The sequence below is a fragment of the Pelophylax lessonae genome (genome assembly GCF_965119305.1).
Source record: "Pelophylax lessonae genome assembly, chromosome: 2".
In the NCBI taxonomy this organism is placed as follows: Eukaryota; Metazoa; Chordata; class Amphibia; order Anura; family Ranidae; genus Pelophylax; species Pelophylax lessonae.
Window position 1 is genome coordinate 184778650 of NC_138769.1, and position 21648 is coordinate 184800297.

Here is a 21648-nt window from a genome sequence, read left to right on the forward strand (position 1 = left end):
AGCAATGATAATAAGTGTTGGGAGGATGACCTTGATCAACATTGCCTGGATGTCTGCTCTTAGATGGCGACTTGTCTTGACCTTTAGAGGGCTTCTTCCATCTTGAGGTCCTTACATGTAGATATTAATTCTCTTTTTCTCAATCTTCACTACTTATTTAATCCTTATACCTTAAAAGCTGGTCTGACTGGCCAGCTTTCCTCATAGAAACAGAGCAAAGCAGCAGACTGAAATGAAAAACTGTATGACACAGTGATCCTAGAGAAACACTGAGAAGGAGATAGGAAAAGCTCAGGTGAACGCCATAAAAAGGGAAAACATATCTGCAAACAATGACCACATAAGCATCCAGCATGTGTTGTAGAGTAGAGAGCTCCACCATGTGTTGCCCAAAAATGCCATAAAACTGTTTAAACTATCACATTTTGCCATTAGTGATATCAGTGCCTGAGCATGCTCAGATCGCCATCTTGGAAAAGGGCTAGTTAGGAAACAGGCCACATGGGCCACATCACTTCCTGCCTTTCATGCTCAGAGTATACTTGCACTGCTGCAGCCATCTTGGAAATGGCAAACGTCCACAAAAAAAAGAGAAAAGAGGTGAAAGCATATGGAAAGCAAAGGGAAAACGCTGTCACTTACGTCAAAGCTTGTTTAAAAGCTTTCTTTGAAAGGCCTGCACCACCAGAAAGGGGCTCCAAACATATACTTCATGTAGAGGCTGTAGAGGAAGGATTTCCACCCAGGAGAGGCTGAACTATGCCCCTCAGACCACCAGAATTGGGCTCCAACCATATAGCTCATTTAGAGACTGTATAGGAAGGACTTGCACCCAGGAGAGGCTTAACCTGGCTGGGGTGACAAACGGTAAGGGATACCTCGCAACTCCAGTCCTGATTAAGTGGGGACAAAAAGGAGAATGCTGGGAGCCGGGTCTGTCTTTGATTTATGGTTAACCAGTCCTAGCAGGTTGTGGGGGCAGAGCTACAACCCATTGCATTGCCATGAAGCGCCAGAAAAAGAGAATCCAACTCACACTTCCACAAACTGTGGAGACCTTGGTATCTCTTTACCTTAACTGAGGAATACAAAAAAGTGATTGGGACCTGAAATGTATAATAATAAATAAATATACTCTTGTTATACCTGAATTTAGACTACATACTAAGAAAATACATGTCCAGGCTTTTAGACTAACTACCTAGACAAACCTTTTAATAATCTTTGAATAGTTCAAAGAGAGATACTTAACGAACCAGAGGTATGCCAAATTTAAGAGATATTTACAATATTTAATTACTCTTGCTGATTACAATACAATGTAAAAATGTACTTTTTATTTTGACAAACCTATAAATACTATGTATGTCCATTATTTATTTATTTATTTTTATATAAGACATTTTTATAATGCTATATGTATTGACATTTGCATTACTATTCGTTTCAATTGATATTATATTTCTTTACTTTATTTTCTTTTGATTACTCCATACTATATCATGAACCGTTTGTATTCAACCTTTTCTTTTCAATAAATGTTTATTGTAAAAAAAAAAAAACAAAAAAAAAAAACATTACACTTTGACAGTAGACTACTACATATATTGAGGGCAACCCTGCTTAAAAAACATTGTGTTCCAAAAAATCATTGATAATTATTTTGCTCCACCATAGCTTTTACAAGAGCCTGAATAGGAAGACAAGCATGTAAATTACCAACTAAGGTTTCTTCAGATTGAGAAGCTTCAAGCAGTTACCAGTCCTCTCAACTCACAGCTTATAATGCCTTAATTTAAGAATGTTGTAATGTAAGATATCTGGATAAAGACTGGGGTAAGTCACCTTTGCTTTTTATGAAGATTTAATCAATATAAAATTTGCAGAAAATAGGCCACTCTTTTGACACCTCCAAAACCACAGTTGTATAAATAAGGGTTGATGGGTGAATATAGGAGAACATGTCAATTCACATATATTAAACCCGGTTCACACTGCCACGACTTGTCAGGCGATTTGGTTGCCTGACAAGTCGCGCTCCATTCTGTGCAATGAAACTGTTCTAATCAGAGCGACTCAAGTCGCTCCGATTTAGAAAAAGGTTCCTGCACTACTTGGGGGCGACTTCGGAGTGGCTTTCATTGACTTCTATTAGAGAAGTCGTTTGCAAGCCGCGATGAGTCGCCCTAGCGTGAACCGGCTCTAACTCAAACATTGCACAGGTTATCACTTCAAATCAGGTATACAATTCAACTAGCTTCAGGCTGGCAATAACAGGGTCTTTTCTTGAACATTCTTTTTATAATAATAAAATAAATAAATAAAAGTAAAGTTTTAAGACCCCATTCAGACTAGCGCGACTTGTCAGGTGACTTGTCAGCCTGACAAGTCGCGGTCGGTTGCTCGCCATTGAGTAGTACAGGACCCGTTCTAATAGGAGCAAGACAAGTCGCTCCGACTTAGAAAAAGGGTCCTGTACTACTTTGGGGCGACCTGGGAGCGACTTGCATAGACTTCCATTATGTGAAGTCCCTGCAAGTCGTGCCTCAAAGTCGGATCGCCTCAGTGTGAACCGGCTCTTAGTTCACTGCCCAATTCATGCATAAACAAACTTCAAACACAAAAAAAAAATGAAAAAAATAAAAAATAAAAAGTCCTTTTTAGAGAAACAAATTTTCACTTTTTAACTAAAGTAGAACTGGCTGTTTTAAAACTAATAGCAGTCAAATTATGAAACAAAGCATTTTTGTTACATACTTTTGTCATTAGATTGAACTGAAAAAAAAAATAAAAAATAATTTTGCAAGACAATATTGCCCAAAGAAAGTCTTGAATATTCAAAAAAAATGTAGTCTATATATTACTACTAAAGTAGAACTATAGGCAAATATTACTTTGAAGGATGATAAGATTTTTTGTGCTTTTAGTACAGCTCAAAGGAAGTAATAAGGACACCACATTTCTGGTAAAATCAACAAATATTTTCTGTACTTGTTGAAAATGTTCTAAAGGGCCGCACACATGGGCCAAATGTCAGGCGGCATTGGCCAGGTCAATAGAAACTGGTTGGCATAAGTCCCATGTGTACAGCAGCTGGTCCAACAGACACCAGCCATTCGAAACCCGATCAGTGCACTCAGCCGAGGCCTAGTGGGGCCTTGTCCCCCTGTCAGAATACAATAGCTCAGTGTTACCAGTCTTTAGCCTGAAAAATGTAACTGATGCAATCACTAAGGCTCCATTCACACCTGAGCATATCGATTTACTAGCATTTTTAGGGCGTTTAAGCTTTTTTTGCCGCTTTTACAAGCTTTTTTGAAGCATTTTAAAAGTGTATTACAAGCATTTTACAGCTTCAGGCATTTTTGTTTAGCCAATAGAAAGCACTAGGAGGAGGAGAGGGAGAGGAAATTAGGGGTGGAGAGCTTCTATTTGAGCGTTTTACGAGCGTTTTTCTGCTCAAGTCAGGCGTTTCTATTGAAGTCTATGGGGCCAAAAATGCTTGTAATCTGCCAAAAAGAAGAACAGGGCCTAAATCTATGGATGAGCAAGCTGCAGTATGTAACATTTCTGTTTTTATGTTTAAATATTGTTTAAGTCAGGGGCGTTCAACCTTCTGAAGAGCGAGGGCCACTTAAGCAATTTGATAACCGGTTGCGGCCACGATGAACTAGGGGGTTTTACCTCCACCCAAACCATAAATATAAAGGAGCCCTTACTGTCCTGAGCCCCCTTTAAGGTTGCTTTTGCACTGATGAACTATGGTTTACCTGCAGCGGGGGTGCAGCGCAGTGCACCTGCAGCTTTCCATGTGGGTTAGCTGCGCTTTCCTATGGACTTCTACTACATCTTGTGGGTTTGGTGCACTTTCTGAAAGCACACCAAAACTCCTCAGGAGTTTGCTTGTTTAGGTCTAGGGGACATGAAAAAATCTACTTACAGTACCCAACTCAATCCCTCCGTGCCACTAGACTGCTCCCTGCAGGGTCTTTTCCTTCATACTCCAAAGGTCCAAGGTTCTGATAGGGGAGCACTGCATGTGCGCCCTGCATTAGGGTGTCATTAACTTGACATTGACACCCATTGCAGATTGCAACCGCAGTGTGCTTTGAACGCGGGGCGGGAAACGTTCTGGTGTGAACATGCACTTAGACTCCATGACTGATTCTTATGTTTGGATTTTCATAAGAAAAGTGACATTTGTGAATCAAGTTTGTGAAATAATGTTTTAGTGTTAGCATGTTCTTTCTATTTTCAGGCTTGTGCTATATAACATGAAATGGATTCAACACCTTATATTCTTTTCTTTTGTCTAATGTGGCATTATTGTTGTTTGCATGAAGCCTGTGAAGCCCCTGAAGAATGCAACAAAGCGTGTAAGTGTGCAACAAGAAATTATACTGTTGAACACTTTTCTTATAATACCCAAATCTAAATAAAGCAATTCACAAACATGTTTAAGATCTGAAAAGAAAGGCAGATCTAGATTCTTCGAGAAATGCTCAACATCACACATATACCACTCTATTAGAAATGGTCTGTCAGGGCATTACCCATGTACAGTATCTCACAAAAGTGAGTACACCCCTCACATTTTTGTAAATATTTTATTATATCTTTACATGTGACAACACTGAAGAAATGACACTTTGCTACAATGTAAAGTAGTAAGCGTACAGCTTGTATAACAGAGTAAATTTGATGTCCACTCAAAATAACTCAACACGCAGCCATTAATGTCTAAACAGCTGGCAACAAAAATTAGTACAACCCTAAATGAAAATGTCCAAATTGGGCCCAAATTGCTAATATTTTGTGTGGCCACGATTATTTTTCAGCACTGCCTTAACCCTCTTGGGCATGGAGTTCACCAGGGCACACAGGTTGCCACTGGAGTCCTCTTCCACTCCACCATGACGACATCACAGAGCTGGTGGATTTTAGAGACCTTGCGCTCCTCCACCTTCAGTTTGAGGATGCCCCACAGATGCTCAATTGGGTTTAGGTCTGGAGACATGCTTGGCAAGTCCATCACCTTTACCCTAAGCTTCTTATACTTTGGTCATCTTGGAGGTGTGCTTGGGGTCGTTATCATGTTGGAAGACTGCCCTGCGGCCCAGTCTCCGAAGGGAGGGGATCATGCTCTGCTTCAGTATGTCACAGTTCATGTTGGCATTCATGGTTCCCTCAATGAACTGTAGCTCCCCAATGCCGGCAGCACTCATGCAGCCCGAGGCCATGACACTCCCATTACCATGCTTGACTGTAGGCAAGACACACTTGGGTTTGTACTCTCCTCACCTGGTTGCCTGCGACACACGCTTGACACCATCTGAACTAAATAAGTTTATCTTGGTCTCATCAGACCACAGGACATGGTTCCAGTAATCCATGTCCATAGTCTGCTTGTCTTCAGCAAACTGATTGCGAGCTTTCTTGTGCATCATCTTTAGAAGAGGCATCCTTCTGGAGCGACAGCCATGAAGACCAATTTTATGCAGTGTGTGGCGTATGGTCTAACCACTGACAGGCTGACCCCCCACCCCTTCAACCTCTGCAGCAATGCTGGCAGCACTCATACGTCTATTTCCCAAAGTCAACCTTTGGATATGAAGCTGAGCACATGCACTCAACTACTTTGGTCGACCATGGCGAGGCCTGTTCTGAGTGGAACCTGTCCTGTTAAACCACTGTGTGGTCTTGGCCACCGTGCTGCAGCTCAGTTTCAGGGTATTGGCAATCTTTTTATAGCTTAGGCCATCGTTATGTAGAGCAACAATTATTTTTTTCAGATCCCCAAATAGTTTTTTGGCATGAGGTGCCCTATTGAAATTCCAGTGACCAGTATGAGAGAGTGAGAGCTCCTGCTCCCCATTCACACCTAAGACGTTGTAACACTAACGAGTCACATGACACCGGGGAGAGAAAATGGATAATTGGGCCCAATTTGGACATTTTCGCTTAGGGGTGTACTCACTTTTGTTGCCAGCGGTTTAGACATAATGGCTGAGTTATTTTGAGGGGACAGCAAATTTACACTGTTATATAAGCTGTACACTCCCTACTTTACATTGTAGCAAAGTGTCATTTCTTCAGTGTTATAATATAAAACAAGCTGCGCAAAATGATAATAAATGAAGTAATGAACCCCAATAAACAAATAAACATCAATAACTGTGAAATAATATGCATAAAGTAGTAAATAAATACATATATAGAAGGGTGATAATAAAAAGTCCCAAATGTGATGAAGTTGATGGTAAATAATTCAAGTTCTGTGTGAATTCTTCACTCCCAGTGCTCAGATCCACCACCTCATGCAAGTCTGCTTACCAGAGAGCATGTATGGTAACACCTGTATACACAACCAAAGCAAAGCAAAGCCTGGAGGGGTATCCACAACCACTAAGGCAGTAATTGTCCCACTCACAATGTTCCACAGATGAATGCGCAATCATCATAAAGAGAAATATAAGCTCCATAGTGTAAACCAAATTTACAATTTATTGTGATAAAGAATTGCACTTACATAAGGTGCAGAATAAAGCGCTTTAAAACAAAAAGCCGTCCGGCAGCTAGGTCTGCCCATCCTTCCGGGTTACGTGGGTGACGTCAGCGGTTATTGATGTTTATTTTTTTATTGGGGTTCATTACTTTATTTTTTTATCATTTAGCGCAGCTAGTTTTATATTATTTGCTATTTTGGTGTTATCTCACTGGAAGCTGCTTTTTTTATTTGTTTGTTTTCTTAGCACTGTGTGGATTTCTTCAGTGTTGTCACATGAAAAGATATAATAAAATATTAACAAAAATGTGAGGGGTGTACTCACTTTTGTGAGGTACTGTATATCCCTAAGCCCCCCTCTTACACTTTAGAGCATGCCCCGGTGTAACGGATCCTCCGTTGATGGATGCTCCTAGTACTGTGTATCTCCCAAAAACAGCTCCCACAATTCATACTGCGACCAGTACCTTTTCTGGATGGAGGGGAGGATTTTTCCCTGGTGGCGCTGGTCAGCATGCTCACAGGCTAGCGTTTCCTTCCAGAGATCCAAGCGCACAAAATCATGCCATCCTAGCAGGACCTGGTATGATACTGGTCCCCTGTGCTGTATCTGCATCTCTTGCAACCTCCTTACAAATTCCTCTTCCATGGCGACGCTGCACGGGTGTTAGCTTGCTCAATAACATTACCAGTGTCTCCGAGCTGCTTCTCCTCGCACTAGGACGCCATCCCACTGCTGCCACCAATGTAACGGATCAACCGACACCCCGACCTGGTACCTTTGTTGACGGATGCTCCTAATGCTTCCCGAGGGCTCCAAGCACTCCACCAGACACCATAACCGCCTCACGAACTGCCGCAGCTTGGTTAGGGTCGCCGTCTCCTACCCACCCTGGACCTAAGACAAGGCTCCAGGTTCCCATGGGTGAACCTCTCTTTCCCCAGAGAGTGCAGCAGAACAAGCTCTTACACAAGCTCTTACAAGAGCTTAGTGATTATCCAAGGGAGTATGGAGGACATAGCAATCCCTTGTAGCCAATTCCCCCAATGAGAGACATTGAGAGACAGGACTCTAGATTGAGGGTGAACTAAATCAACTTTATTGAACAAGAAACAGACTTTTATACAGTTTTCCCCCACAAGGTTACCGCCCAGGTGGACCTTGTTGAAAACAGGCCCTGACATTCACAATCCAATGAAAACAGAGTTTTACACTCTCACACAGTGTACACAATCCCTCCCCTCTGCCTGATTACAGAAGCATATGCAGACGAAAGTGTATACAGGAACTAAACTAATTATCTAGCCATCTGGACAGAACAATGTGAGGTCATTAACATTTAACAATGAGACAGGTAAACTTTAACACAATACACATTACATTTCAATTCACAAACAATAGGGAAGCCTGTTCTTGCATGCAGGGACATGGAATACACACATTATCTAGGAGTCAGAGTTCATGGCAATTGTCAATAACAGTCTAAGTCTCCCAGTGTAAAATAGGATTAAATCTTTATATTTCTATATGAAGATATTTCTGACAAATATCGCTGTCCCATCTGAAGCAATTCAAACCATTAAGTATCTGCTGCTCACCTCCAGTGACGGTGAATACCATCACACCCAGTATTTTTCTTTTTCACTGAGCTTGTCAAATTCTTGGAGGAACAGCAGTACAGAGCTCACTCGCTATTGATGTTGGCACTCCCCCAGAACTGCATCTCCCAAGAGCCCTTACCATACACACAGTGAGAGTGATTATGGGAGTAAAGGCAGCAGCACTCTGTTGCTTTGGAAATAAATCTATGTATGTATGGCGAGGGAGAGAAAAGGATGGAGTTCTGTAGGCCAATATGCAGGGCTGACACTGCTTAGAATTTCAGAGCAGTGAAGGCTCTATGTTGTTAGGTTAAGCATACACTGGACTTCTGGCAGGCCAGAACAGTTTTTTCTCTACTTGTGGCATTTTTAGAGATCAAACAAAGGAAAATGACCTTAGGAGGCAGACCTTTCATTTATCCACCTGTCCTCCATTCATAGATCGCGTTTCACTCATGGAAGATATAGTATAGGTTCTTTGAATGGAGGAGGTGGCTGTATAGGGCAGGCAAAGACGGCACTCTTGACAAGAGAGCATATGGCAGGTCCTTTGGCAATTATTAACCCCTACAACACCATAAGATTACTGTCTGTGGGGATGGGGAGGATCAGAGGACAGAGGATTTCCACTAAAACCACAGCCAGCAGCACAAGGGACACTTCATACTGATTGTAAGCACAGTCGCTTGCACTAATTTTATTTATTTATTTTTTTAGACCAAACTTTAAAGCTGCTGTCTTCAGATGTCTGTGTAACAAAAGTTAAAGTGTGTGTCTAGGCAAAATAAAAAAAAACATATACAGAATAAGTCTGCAAAATGTGCATGTCTCCATGTTTTAAAAGTTACAGAAAAATACTTACTGATCTGCCAATAATCCAATAAGAATGGTCAAAAGGGGGTGCGTGAGCTCATACAGTGCCCAGGGCAAAGATGCCAAACTGAGACCTCACCCTTCCCTTAGGGTTAGGGTCAGGGCACCCTCATCCCTGCAATAAATCGTTGCTCCCAGTGCAGCCATCCCTCCTGCCCACCCCTTGTCCCAGCCCTGCCTGAACTGTAGGACTAGAAAATTGAGAAATAGTGAGACTTGTGTTTTCTTCCCAAAAATAGGTCTGTTGTCTAGAAGTATTTTTTTTTTTTTTTTTAGAATAATAATGAAGATATTGAATAAATAGAGTTTTGAGAAAATCTAAGAAGAACTAATGACTTAGGATGCAATAAATGCAAAATGTAAAATGGAGAGCAATATAAAGGCTGTGGACTTCAAATAGGAGATAGTAGTTGTGAAGTAACCCTAATGTATGAGTGGGGAGCAAAACACACAATTTCATCCAGAAAAACTTAAATTGATTGTTAAAACTGTATGGTGTATTTAACAGACCAATAAAAAAAAGTAAATAAAATAAGTTTATTATTAGGGTTTACATGCACTTTAATATGTATTTCTAATATTAAAAAATGATTGCTGAATGGTAAATCTGAATGCTGGACTGTGGTAACATTTCACCATGCAGTTTCCACTGCCGCCTCACACTGCATGGATTAAATGCTTGTTTGCTTCAGGGCAGGGGTCTCCAAACTTTATTTTATTTAAAGGGCCAGTTTACTGTCCTTCAGACTTTAAGAAGGCCAAACTGTGGCCAATGGGTGGAGAAAACACCCCAGCATCAGGCTTGATGGTCAGTGGCAGTAAATAAAAATTACATAGTGCTTGTAGATAGAAGGAGGAGGAATAGTACCCCATTCATTGGCTTCATTGGGAGGAATAGTGCCCCATCAATGGTTTCAGTGGAAGGAATAGTGCTCCACTGGCATCAGTTGGAGGAATAATTACTTATCATTGGTGTCAGTTGAAGGAATAGTGCCTCATCGTTGGGGAAAGTAGAAGGAATAGTGCCTCATCATTGATATCAGTGGGGGGAATTATACCCCACTGTTGGTGTTAGTGGAATGAATGGGGCCTCATTGTAATAGCAATGTTCAATTTTAGTGCAGTCCGGAGTTGGACTCTACTATTTAGCTCTGAATCCCTCAAATTTCCCTCTCATCCTTTTTCAGAGCCATGGTATGATTTTGTCTCTGATATTACTTTCATACATATTATATTATAGTCTGTGTAAGCAATTTAGAAAAACAATGCATTATTAGTAAAAAGTTAAAAAATAATGATGTCAACTCTACATTTAAACAAATGTATTATTATTATTATTATTATTATACAGGATTTATATAGCACCAACAGTTTACGTAGAGCTCTACAACTTGAGGGTAGACAGTACAAATATACTGATCAAAAAAATTAAAGGAACACTTTTAATCAAAGTATAGCATCAAATCAATGAAACTCCTGAGATAATGATCTAGTCAGTCAGTTAAGTCACAGAGGGGGTTGTTAATCAGTTTCAGCTGCTTTGGTGTTAATTAAATTAATAGAGGCACTAGATGGGCAACAATGAGACAACCTGCAAAACAGAATGACTTTGGAGGCCACTGAAATTCTTTTACCTACTCATCTTTTCTCTAGTTTTGAATTTGGCTAGGGTCAGTATTACTACTGATAGCATGAGGTAATACCTGGACCCTATAGACCCTATGGAATGCACAGGCATTCCAACTCCTCCAGCATGGCACATCAATATGTGCATTTGCCCGAAGATTCCAGGAGACAGGCAGGTACTCTCGGAGAGTTGGATAGGGCCATAGAAGGTCCTTAACCCATCAGCAGGACCGGTATCTGCTCCTTTGTGCAAGGAGGAACAGGATGAGCACTTCCAGAGTCCTAAAAAATGATCTCCAGCAGGCAACTGATATAAATGTCTCTGACCAAACAATCAGAAACAGACTTCAGGATGGTGGCCTGAGGGCCCAACGTCCTCTAGTGAGCCCTGTGCTCACTGCCCATCACCGTGGAGCTCAATTGGCATTTGCCATTGAACTCCAGAATTGGCAGGTCCACCAATGGCGCCCTGTGCTTTTCACAGATTAAACCAGGTTCACCCTGAGCACATGTGACAGACGTGTATTGTTCAGCTTGACCATTTTGGTGGTGGGTCAGTAATGGTCTGGGGAGGCATATCCATGTAGGAACGCACAGACCTCTACAGGCTAGACAATGGCACCCTGACTGCCATTAGGTATTGGGATGAAATCCTTGGACCCATTGTCAGACCCTACGCTGGTGCAGTGGGTCCTGAGTTCCTCTTGGTGCACGATGATGCCCGGCCTCATGTGGCGAGAGTATGCAGCCAGTTCCTGGAGGATGAAGGAATTGATACCTTTTAAATGGCCCCCATGCTCGCCTGACCTAAATTCAATAGAACACCTCTGGAACATTATGTTTTGGTCCATCTGACGCCTTAGGTTGCACCTCAGTCTGTTCAGGAGCTCAGTGATGCCCTGGTCAAGATCTGGGAGGAAATACCCCAGGACACCATCCATCATCTCAAAAGGAGCATGCTCCAACATTGTCAGGCATGCATACAAGCACACGGAGGCCATACAAACTACAGATTACCATTTTAAGTTGCTGCAATGAAATTTCAGCAAAATGGACTAGCCTACTGCATCATTTTTTTCACTTTGATTTTCAGGGTGTCTTTAAATTCAGCCCTCTGTAGGTTGCTATTTTCATTTCCATTAAACGATGTGGCATCATTTCATTCCTAACACATTACCCAATCCATACCAGTATAGATATCCAGCATGATATTTTTCCCCATTGAGAACTGATGTGTTTTTAAAGTGTTCCTTTACTTTTTTTGAGCAGTGTACAATACGCTTTCAGAGGGCCCTGCTCGTTAGAGCTTACAATCTATTAATATCTAAATAGAAAATTTAACCCAGAATGTTATGGTAACAAGCAGCTAAAGGAATCAAAAACTCCTACAATTGAACTAGTGGGTAGCACCAGTAGAGTCTTGTTATTCTAAGAAGGATCTACCTGTGCTATGTTATCTCCTTTTTATTCAGTTCTCAATTTTATTTGGTCTGCAGTTTGCTAACATATTTAGTTTATTTCTTTGGTTATATTCACTTGGGGTTTGAAATAAATGCAGATTCATTTCAACAACTTTGACCAATTATTCACATAATTTTTTATTTTTTTTTGCAGTGTCCAGTGAAGATTTAAAGCCTATACATTTATCTGTGGAAGTCGGAGAAAGAGTTTTATATCTGTCTTGGGACTGTGATTTTCCTACAGAGACCCAAAGCAACATGGAATATGAAATCTATATGAAAAATGATAAACAAGATGATGCACTATACGAATATGTACTTGGGGTAATATGTTATATTCAGTTATTTGTTTCATCAGTCCCTCTGGGATGTCTGTTTAGCTGGGAGCAGCTTTAAACCTCTGACTTTTATTGTGTTGCTCACTGCTTTCTCATCCTATTCATTTATTATTCTATGGCCCTACTGTCAGAATAATCTCTAAACCTCACAAAATGCCCCCTTCACGTGACATGTATTAATCAGTGCATAGGTCATAGGGAAACCATTTATAAATGTCCCTCCTTTGAGAGCCACTAGAACATCTGATTTCACTGAGGTCTTTTTGTCAGTTAGGAATGTACAGTGGGTAAAGGAAAGATTCTTCCCCTCCCATTTAGGATAATTAAATTTTGTTGCTTTGCAGCCCGAAATAAAGACAGACGGTTTTTGCTTTATCCAGCGGTATTTACAATTTACAACATTCAAGTGAAATTGAAAAACCGAATCACTGAGTTGGAAACAGTATCACCCCCTTGAGTCAGTATTTTGTTCAACCACCTTTTTTGCTCTTATTGCAGCCTTTAGTCTGTTGGGGACTGTCTCTACTAACTTTGCACATCTAGACTTTGCAATATTTGCCTCTTCAAGTTCAGTTTAATTTGATGGGGACCGTTTGTGGATTGCAGTCTTTAAAGTGGAGTTCCACCCATTTTAGTAACTTTAGATGTATGTCCCCTTTAAAACTACCTTTACCAATGGAAAAGTAGGAAATACCTTATTTTCTTCTTTATTCATCCTCTCCTCACTTCCGGGTCTGGCCGCCGATCGGTGATTACGTCATTCGGCGATTCGCAAGGGCTGCTGGGATGTATCTCATGGGATGAAATCTCACATTATTACACAGGTGTCCTGAGCTGTACTGTATGTATTGGATTGAGGCTGTGCTCTGCCCCGCCTCCACCCCGCCTTCTCTCAGTGAGCTCAGTGAGGATATAATGCTTTCAGTCCTTGCTCACATTATTACACAGGTGTCCTGAGCTGTACTGTATGTATTGGATTGAGGCTGTGCTCTGCCCCGCCTCCACCCCGCCTTCTCTCAGTGAGCTCAGTGAGGATATAATGCTTTCAGTCCTTGCTCACTGAGAGGAGGCGGGGATAAGGCAGAGCGGAGGCAGGCCGGAGCACGGACTCAATCCAATACATCCGAGTACAGCTCACTGAGAGGAGGCGGGGGGGGGGGCGGGGCAAAGCACGGCCTCAATCCAATACATACGAGTACAGCTCAGGACTCCTGTGTAATAATGCGAAATTTCATCCCATAAGATACATCCCAGCAGCCCTTGCGAATCGCCGAATGACGTAATCAGCGATCGGCGGCCAGACCCGGAAGTGAGGAGAGGATAAATAAAGAAGAAAATAAGGTATTTCCTAGCAAAAAAAAAAAAAAGTTTCCATTGGTAAAAGTAGTTTTAAAGGGGATTACATACATCTATGTAATCCAAGTTATTAAAAATGGGTGGAACTCCACTTTAAGTCATTCCACAAATTTTTAATGAGATTTAAGTCTGGGCTCTGACTAGGCCTTGTACATTCATCTTTTTCTCCTTCAAATGCTGTGTGATAATTTTTGCTGCGTGATTTGGGTTGTTGTCATGTTGGAAGGTAAACTTTCTTCCCATTGACAAGTTTCTGGCAAAGTTTCTTCCCATTGACAAGTTTCTGGCAACATTCAGAAACTCAATTATTTGACAGTCCTGACAAGTGCTCCAGTCCCTGCTGCAGAGAAACACCCCAAAAAACAGGATATTACCAACTCCATGCTTTACTGTAGGAATGGTGTTATTTGGATGGTGAGATGTATTGGATTTATGCCAAATATATTGTTTGGTGTTGAGGCCAAATAATTAAATTTTAGTCTGCTCTGACCATAACACTTTTTTTCATGCAGCCCTAAAATCTTCAAGGTGCGTTTTGGCAAAGCTCAGTCGTGACTGCATGTGGCCTTTTTTTTGAGGAATGGCTTTTTTCTAGCAACCCTCCCATACAATTTGTTTGTATCCATCTCCTGACTTGTGCCTGTCCACATCCAGGAAAACCTTTGACAGTGCCTTGCCACCCATAGCTGATTGTTTGCTTCAGTTGAACTACCCGGGACTGAAATGCTCCAGTAAAGCTCCTTTAATGCTGAGGTAATCAAAATGACCACAGCTGATTAGTTGAAAGTCCAATGGCTTTGTGTGCCATTGAGAAGGTGATTAGCTATACCTGATTGAATTTCCAAGTTATTTTTAGGAGGGGGTGATCCTTTTTTCAACTCAGTGATTCTGTTTTTGATTTTCTTTTTTTTTTTGGATGTTATAGGTTGGATAAAACAAAAACCGTGTCTGTCTTATTTTAGGCTGCAAAGCAACATAATGTAATTATTTTAAAGGGGGTGAGTCTTTTCAATGCCCACTGTATACTGTCTCAGTTACAATGGTCTACTGGACAGAAAGTTAAAGGAAATCTTCCAAAAATGGTCAAACAGAAGCAATAACACACTTTTTAGTAAAAGGTGAAATAGATTGGATCGCTGCCAGATTTAAATTGGTATCTCTAACCCTGTTGGAGAAATTCTATCACTTTCAGTACCAGTTTCAGTCGCAATGGTAAACAGCACAGGAAGTGTGGGGAGATTTTACTAAAGGGGACACAGACATCAATTTGAAGATCCCAACCCCATCCAAGCTCAGAAAAAAAAAGTTTTTTTATTGAATTAAAATGAGAGACCATGTTCAAGGCCCTTCACTATTAGTGGCAAACTCACTGGGCAAAAGGAATGCTCGAGAGACAGGAAGGGTTCCAGCACTTTGAGGAGGTGCCAAAGTTATACCTGTCAAAATGGGCAGAAATTTGGCCAATAAACCATGGTATTAAAGACTGTGCTGCATGTCTGCAGTGGTTTTTTTATACGAATACGACAGCAAGCAGTATGTGTAGAAGAGGAGTGTGAAGAATACAACATCAGGCAGTGTGTGTAGGAGAAGTTTTGAACAGTATGACGGCAGGCAGTATGTGTAAGAGAGGAGACTGAAGAGTATGACGGCAGGCAGTATGTGTAAGAGAGGAGAGTGAAAAGTATGACAGCAGGCAGTATGTGTAAGAGAGGAGAGTGAAAAGTATGACAGCAGGCAGAATATGTAAGAGAGGAGAGTAAAGAATATGACGGCAGGCAGTATGTGTAAGAGAGGAGACTGAAGAGTATGACGGCAGGCAGTATGTGTAAGAGAGGAGAGTGAAGAGTATGACAGCAGGCAGTATGTGTAAGAGAGGAGAGTGAAGAGTATGACAGCAGACAGTATGTGTAAGAGAGGAGAGTAAAACATATGACAGCAGGCAGTATGTGTAAGAAAGGAGAGTGAAGAGTATGACAGGAGGCAGTATGTGTAAGAGAGGAGAGTGAAGAGTATGACAGCAGGCAGTATGTGTAAGAGAGGAGAGTGAAGAGTATGACAGCAGTCAGTATGTGTAAGAAAGGAGAGTGAAGAGTATGACAGGAGGCAGTATGTGTAAGAAAGGAGAGTGAAGAGTATGACAGCAGTCAGTATGTGTAAGAAAGGAGAGTGAAGAGTATGACAGGAGGCAGTATGTGTAAGAAAGGAGAGTGAAGAGTATGACAGCAGTCAGTATGTGTAAGAGAGGAGAGTGAACAGTATGACAGCAGGCAGTATGTGTAAGAGAGGGGAGTGAAGAGTATGACAGGAGGCAATATGTGTAAGAGAGGAGAGTGAAGAGTATGACGGCAGGCAGTATGTGTAAGAGAGGAGAGTGAAGAGTATGACAGCAGGCAGTATGTGTAAGAGAGGAGAGTGAACAGTATGGCAGCAGGCAGTATGTGTAAGAGAGGAGAGTGAAGAGTATGACAGAAGGCAGTATGTGTAAGAGAGGAGAGTGAACAGTATGGCAGCAGGCAGTATGTGTAAGAGAGGAGAGTGAAGAGTATGACAGGAGGCAGTATGTGTAAGAGAGGAGAGTGAAGAGTATGACAGGAGGCAATATGTGTAAGAGAGGAGAGTGAAGAGTATGACGGCAGGCAGTATGTGTAAGAGAGGAGAGTGAAGAGTATGACGGCAGGCAGTATGTGTAAGAGAGGAGAGTGAAGAGTATGACAGCAGGCAGTATGTGTAAGAGAAGAGAGTGAAGAGTATGACAGCAGGCAGTATGTGTAAGAGAAGAGAGTGAAGAGTATGACAGCAGGCAGTATATGTAAGAGAGGAGAGTGAAGAGTATGACAGGAGGCAGTATGTGTAAGAGAGGAGGAGAGTGAACAGTATGACAGCAGGCAGTATGTGTAAGAGAGGAGAGTGAAGAGTATGACAGCAGGCAGTATGTGTAAGAGAGGAGAGTGAAGAGTATGACAGCAGGCAGTATATGTAAGAGAGGAGAGTAAAGAATATGACAGCAGGCAGTATATGTAAGAGAGGAGAGTGAAGAATATGACAGCAGGCAGTATATGTAAGAGAGGAGAGTGAAGAGTATGACAGGAGGCAGTATGTGTAAGAGAGGAGGAGAGTGAATAGTATGACAGCAGGCAGTATGTGTAAGAGAGGAGAGTGAAGAGTATGACAGCAGGCAGTATGTGGAGAAGAGGAGCATGGAGAGTACGGCAGCTCTGCCTGCTGTACTATGTACTTGCAGGATAAAGTATCCTGTTCTCTTTGTATTTCTTTCTTTATGTGAAATCCCAGATGTTCCTGCCAGCCTCTCTGTTTTCCTATTAAAAACTGACCATTCTAAGCAGGAGAAAGCACCCTGGTCAGTTCCTCTAGCTGGGAACTCGTGTGCTCTCATCCAATGATCAGACTTGTCCTGACACACCCCTGCTGCAGAACCATTGAATGGAAAGCTCAGTGTGCTGCTGTTTCTCCTTCCCCCAGCTCTTATACAGTTGAGAACAGAGGGAATGTGATAACTTACAAACCCGATTCCAAAAACGTTGGGACACTGTACAAATTGTGAATATAAACAGAATGCAATGATGTGGAAGTTTCAAATTTCAATATTTTATTCAGAATACAACATAGATGACATATCAAATGTTTAAACTGAGAAAATGTATATTTTAAGAGAAAAATAAGTTGATTTTAAATTTCATGGCATCAACCCATCTCAAAAAAGTTGGGACAAGGCCATGTTTACCACTGTGTGGCATCCCCTCTTCTTTTTATAACAGTCTGCAAATGTCTGGGGGACTGAGACAAGTTGCTCAATTTTTGGAATAGGAATTTTGTCCCATTCTTGTCTAATACAGGTTTCTAGTTGCTCAACTGTCTTAGGTCTTCTTTGCCGCATCTTCCTCTTTATGATGCGCCAAATGTTTTCTATGGGCGAAAGATGTGGACTGCAGGCTGGCCATTTCAGTACCCGGATCCTTCTTCTACGCAGCCATGATGTTATGATTGATGCAGTATGTGGTCTGGCATTGTCATGTTGGAAAATGCAAGGTCTTCCCTGAAAGAGACAACGTCTGGATGTTGTTCTAGAACTTGGATATACCTTTCAGAATTGATGGTGCCTGCACGTCTGGATCATGTTTAGATATGGCTTCTTTTTTGGCCTATAGAGTTTTAGCCGGCAATGGCGAATGGCGCGGTGGATTGTGCTCACCGACAATGTTTTCTGGAAGTATTCCTGAGCCCATGTTGTGATTTCCATTACAGTAGCATTCCTGTATGTGATGCAGTGCCGTCTAAGGGCCGAAGATCACGGGCATCCAGTATGATTTTCCAGCCTTGACCCTTATGCACAGAGCTTGTTCCAGATTCTCTGAATCTTTGGATGATATTATGCATTGTAGATGATGATAACTTCAAACTCTTTGCAATTTTTACATGAGAAACTCCTATCCTGAAATTGCTCCAATATTTTTCACTGCAGCATTGGGGAATTGGTGATCCTCTGCCCATCTTGACTTCTGAGAGACACTGCCACTCTGAGAGGCTCTTTTTATACCCAATCATGTTACCAATTGACCTAATAAGTTGCAAATTGGTCCCCCAGCTTTTCTTTATATGTACATTTACCTTTTCCGGCCTCTTATTGCTATCTGTCCCAACTTTTTTGGAATGTGTAGCTCTCATGAAATCCAAAATTGAGCCAATATTTGGCATGACATTTCAAAATGTCTCACTTTCAACATTTGATATGTTATCTATATCATATTGTGAATAAAATATGTTTATGAGATTTGTAAATTAGTCCATTCCTTTTTTACTCTCAATTTTTACAGTTTCCCAACTTTTTTGGAATTGGGTTTGTATAAAAAAAAGAGAAAAAAAAGGTGTTTATAATGTCTTTTTCTTATATCTTTACACAAATGGTTTGCCTTTCATTTCTATTTTAAACTGAATTGGTAGTTTTAAAAGGTGGTCATTTACAATCACTTTACATCAGGGGTGGGGAACCTGTGGCCCGCACAATCGTTGCGTCCGCCCCCCCCCCCCCCCCCCCCATGCCGCTGTGTCAGAAGGAGGCGATGGATGCTCCGTCCTGACAGTGCGAGTCTCAGAAAAGGGGGGAGCCCACCCATTTGTGTGACAATAGCAAATGAAAATTCGCTATTGTCACACGGATTCTCCCCCTGGCCAATCAGGAAGCGGGTTCAAGACCCGCTTCCTGATTGGCCGAAAGGCGAACACACGCCATTGTTCGAGGAGGAGGCGGGAGGACTCGAGGAGAAGCCGCCACTGCAGGTAAGTGCACTGGCTCTCTGCATTGAAAGGGGGCATGCTGTGGTCACTGTCAGTCTGCATTAAAGGGGACACGCTGTGGTCAGTCTGCATTGAAAGGGGGCACGCTGTGGTCAGTCTGAATTAAACGGGGGAACACTGTGGTCACTCTGCATTGAAAGGGGGCATGCTGTGGTCAGTCTGCATTAAACGGGGGGGGCGCTGTGGTCAGTCTGCATTAAAAGGGGGGAACGCTGTGGTCAGTCTGCATTAAAAGGGGGCACGCTGTGGTCAGTTTGCATTGAAAGGGGGCATGCTGTGGTCAGTCTGCATTAAACGGGGGCACACGGTGGTCAGTCTGCATTAAATGGGGGCACGCTGTGGTCAGTCTGCATTAAATGGGGGCACGCTGTGGTCAGTCTGCATTAAATGGGGGCAAGCTGTGGTCAGTCTGCATTAAAAGGGGGCACGCTGTGGTCAGTCTGCATTAAAAGGGGGCACGCTGTGGTCAGTCTGCATTAAACGGGGGCACACTGTGGTCAGTCTGCATTAAAAGGGGGCACGCATTGGTCAGTCTGCATTAAAAGGGGGCACGCTGTGGTCAGTCTGCATTGAAAGGGGGCGCGCTGTGGTCAGTCTGCATTAAACGGGGGCACGCTGTGGTCAGTCTGCAATAAAAGGGGTCATGCTGTGGTCAGTCTGCATTAAAAGGGGTCATGCTGTGGTCAGTCTGCATTGAAAGGGGGCACGCTGTGGTCAGTCTGCATTGAAAGGGGGCTCGCTGTGGTCAGTCTGCATTGAAAGGGGGCACGCTGTGGTCAGTCTGCATTGAAAGGGGGCACGCTGTGGTCACTCTGCATTGAAAGGGGGCACACTGTTGTCAGTCTGCATTAAACGGGGGGACGCTGTGGTCAGTCTGCATTAAAAGGGGGCACGCTGTGGTCAGTCTGCATTAAAAGGAGGCACGCTGTGGTCAGTTTGCATTGAAAGGGGGCACGCTGTGGTCAGTCTGCATTAAACGGGGGCACACTGTGGTCAGTCTGCATTAAATGGGGGCACGCTGTGGTCAGTCTGCATTAAATGGGGGCACGCTGTGGTCAGTCTGCATTAAAAGGGGGCACGCTGTGGTCAGTCTGCATTAAAAGGGGGCACGCTGTGGTCAGTCTGCATTAAAAGGGGGCACGCTGTGGTCAGTCTGCATTAAACGGGGGCACACTGTGGTCAGTCTGCATTAAAAGGGGGCACGCATTGGTCAGTCTGCATTAAAAGGGGGCACACTGTGGCCAGTCTGCATTGAAAGGGGGCGCGCTGTGGTCAGTCTGCATTAAAACGGGGGCACGCTGTGGTCAGTCTGTATTAAAAGGGGGCACGCTGTCGTCAGTCTGCATTAAAAGGGGGCACGCTGTGGTCAGTCTGCATTGAAAGGGGGCACGCAGTGGTCAGTCTGCATTAAAAGGGGACACGCTGTGGTCAGTCTGCATTGAAAGGGGGCACGCTGTGGTCAGTCTGCATTAATCGGGGGCACACTGTGGTCACTCTGCATTGAAAGGGGGCACGCTGTGGTCAGTCTGCATTAAAAGGGGGCACGCTGTGGTCAGTCTGCATTGAAAGGGGGCATGCTGTGGTCAGTCTGCATTGAAAGGGGGCACGCTGTGGTCAGTCTGCATTGAAAGGGGGCTCGCTGTGGTCAGTCTGCATTGAAAGGGGGCACGCTGTGGTCAGTCTGCATTGAAAGGGGGCACGCTGTGGTCAGTCTGCATTGAAAGTGGGCACACTGTTGTCAGTCTGCATTGAAAGGAGGCACGCTGTGGTCAGTCTGCATTGAAAGGGGGCACGCTGTGGTCACACTGCATTGAAAGTGGGCACACTGTTGTCAGTCTGCATTGAAAGGGGGCACGCTGTGGTCAGTCTGCATTGAAAGGGGGCATGCTGTGGTCAGTCTGCATTGAAAGGGGGCACACTGTGGTCACTCTGCATTGAAAGTGGGCACACTGTTGTCAGTCTGCATTGAAAGGAGGCACGCTGTGGTCAGTCTGCATTGAAAGGGGGCACGCTGTGGTCAGTCTGCATTGAAAGGGGGCTCGCTGTGGTCAGTCTGCATTGAAAGTGGGCACGCTGTGGTCACTCTGCATTGAAAGTGGGCACACTGTTGTCAGTCTGCATTGAAAGGGGGCACGCTGTGGTCAGTCTGCATTGAAAGGGGGCATGCTGTGGTCAGTCTGCATTGAAAGGGGGCACACTGTGGTCAGTCTGCATTGAAAGGGGGCACACTGTGGTCTCTCTGCATTGAAAGGGGGCACGCTGTGGTCTCTCTGCATTGAAAGGGGGAATGCTGTGGTCACTCTGCATTGAAAGGGGGCACACTGTGGTCACTCTGCATTGAAAGGGGACACGCTGTGGTCAGTCTGCATTGAAAGGGGGCACGCTGTGGTCAGTCTGCATTGAAAGGGGGCACACTATACCTTGATTAATGAAGGCCCCTTTCACACTTTTGTGACCTCAAAGTCACACAATTTTTTACAGCGTTTTTGCCGCAAAGCAATGCCTTTTACATTTATGCATACATTTTGTACGGCCCCCGAATGATGTTACAAAAATCCAAATGGCCCTTGGCAGA

The 21648-nt window shown here is 43.1% G+C and overlaps 1 protein-coding gene across 1 annotated transcript in view; it reads left to right on the forward strand.

Moving 5' to 3' along the window:
- The first annotated feature begins 1685 nt into the window (after positions 1–1685).
- LOC309548016 (interleukin-5 receptor subunit alpha-like) overlaps positions 1686–21648 on the forward strand; it is a 53251-nt gene continuing 33288 nt past the window's right edge. The window contains exons 1-3 of the mRNA XM_082247996.1: positions 1686–1836; positions 4259–4376; positions 12221–12390. Coding sequence (XP_082104122.1) covers positions 4280–4376; positions 12221–12390 — 267 coding nt within the window. The 5' untranslated portion in view covers positions 1686–1836; positions 4259–4279. The remainder of the gene's footprint in view (positions 1837–4258; positions 4377–12220; positions 12391–21648) is intronic.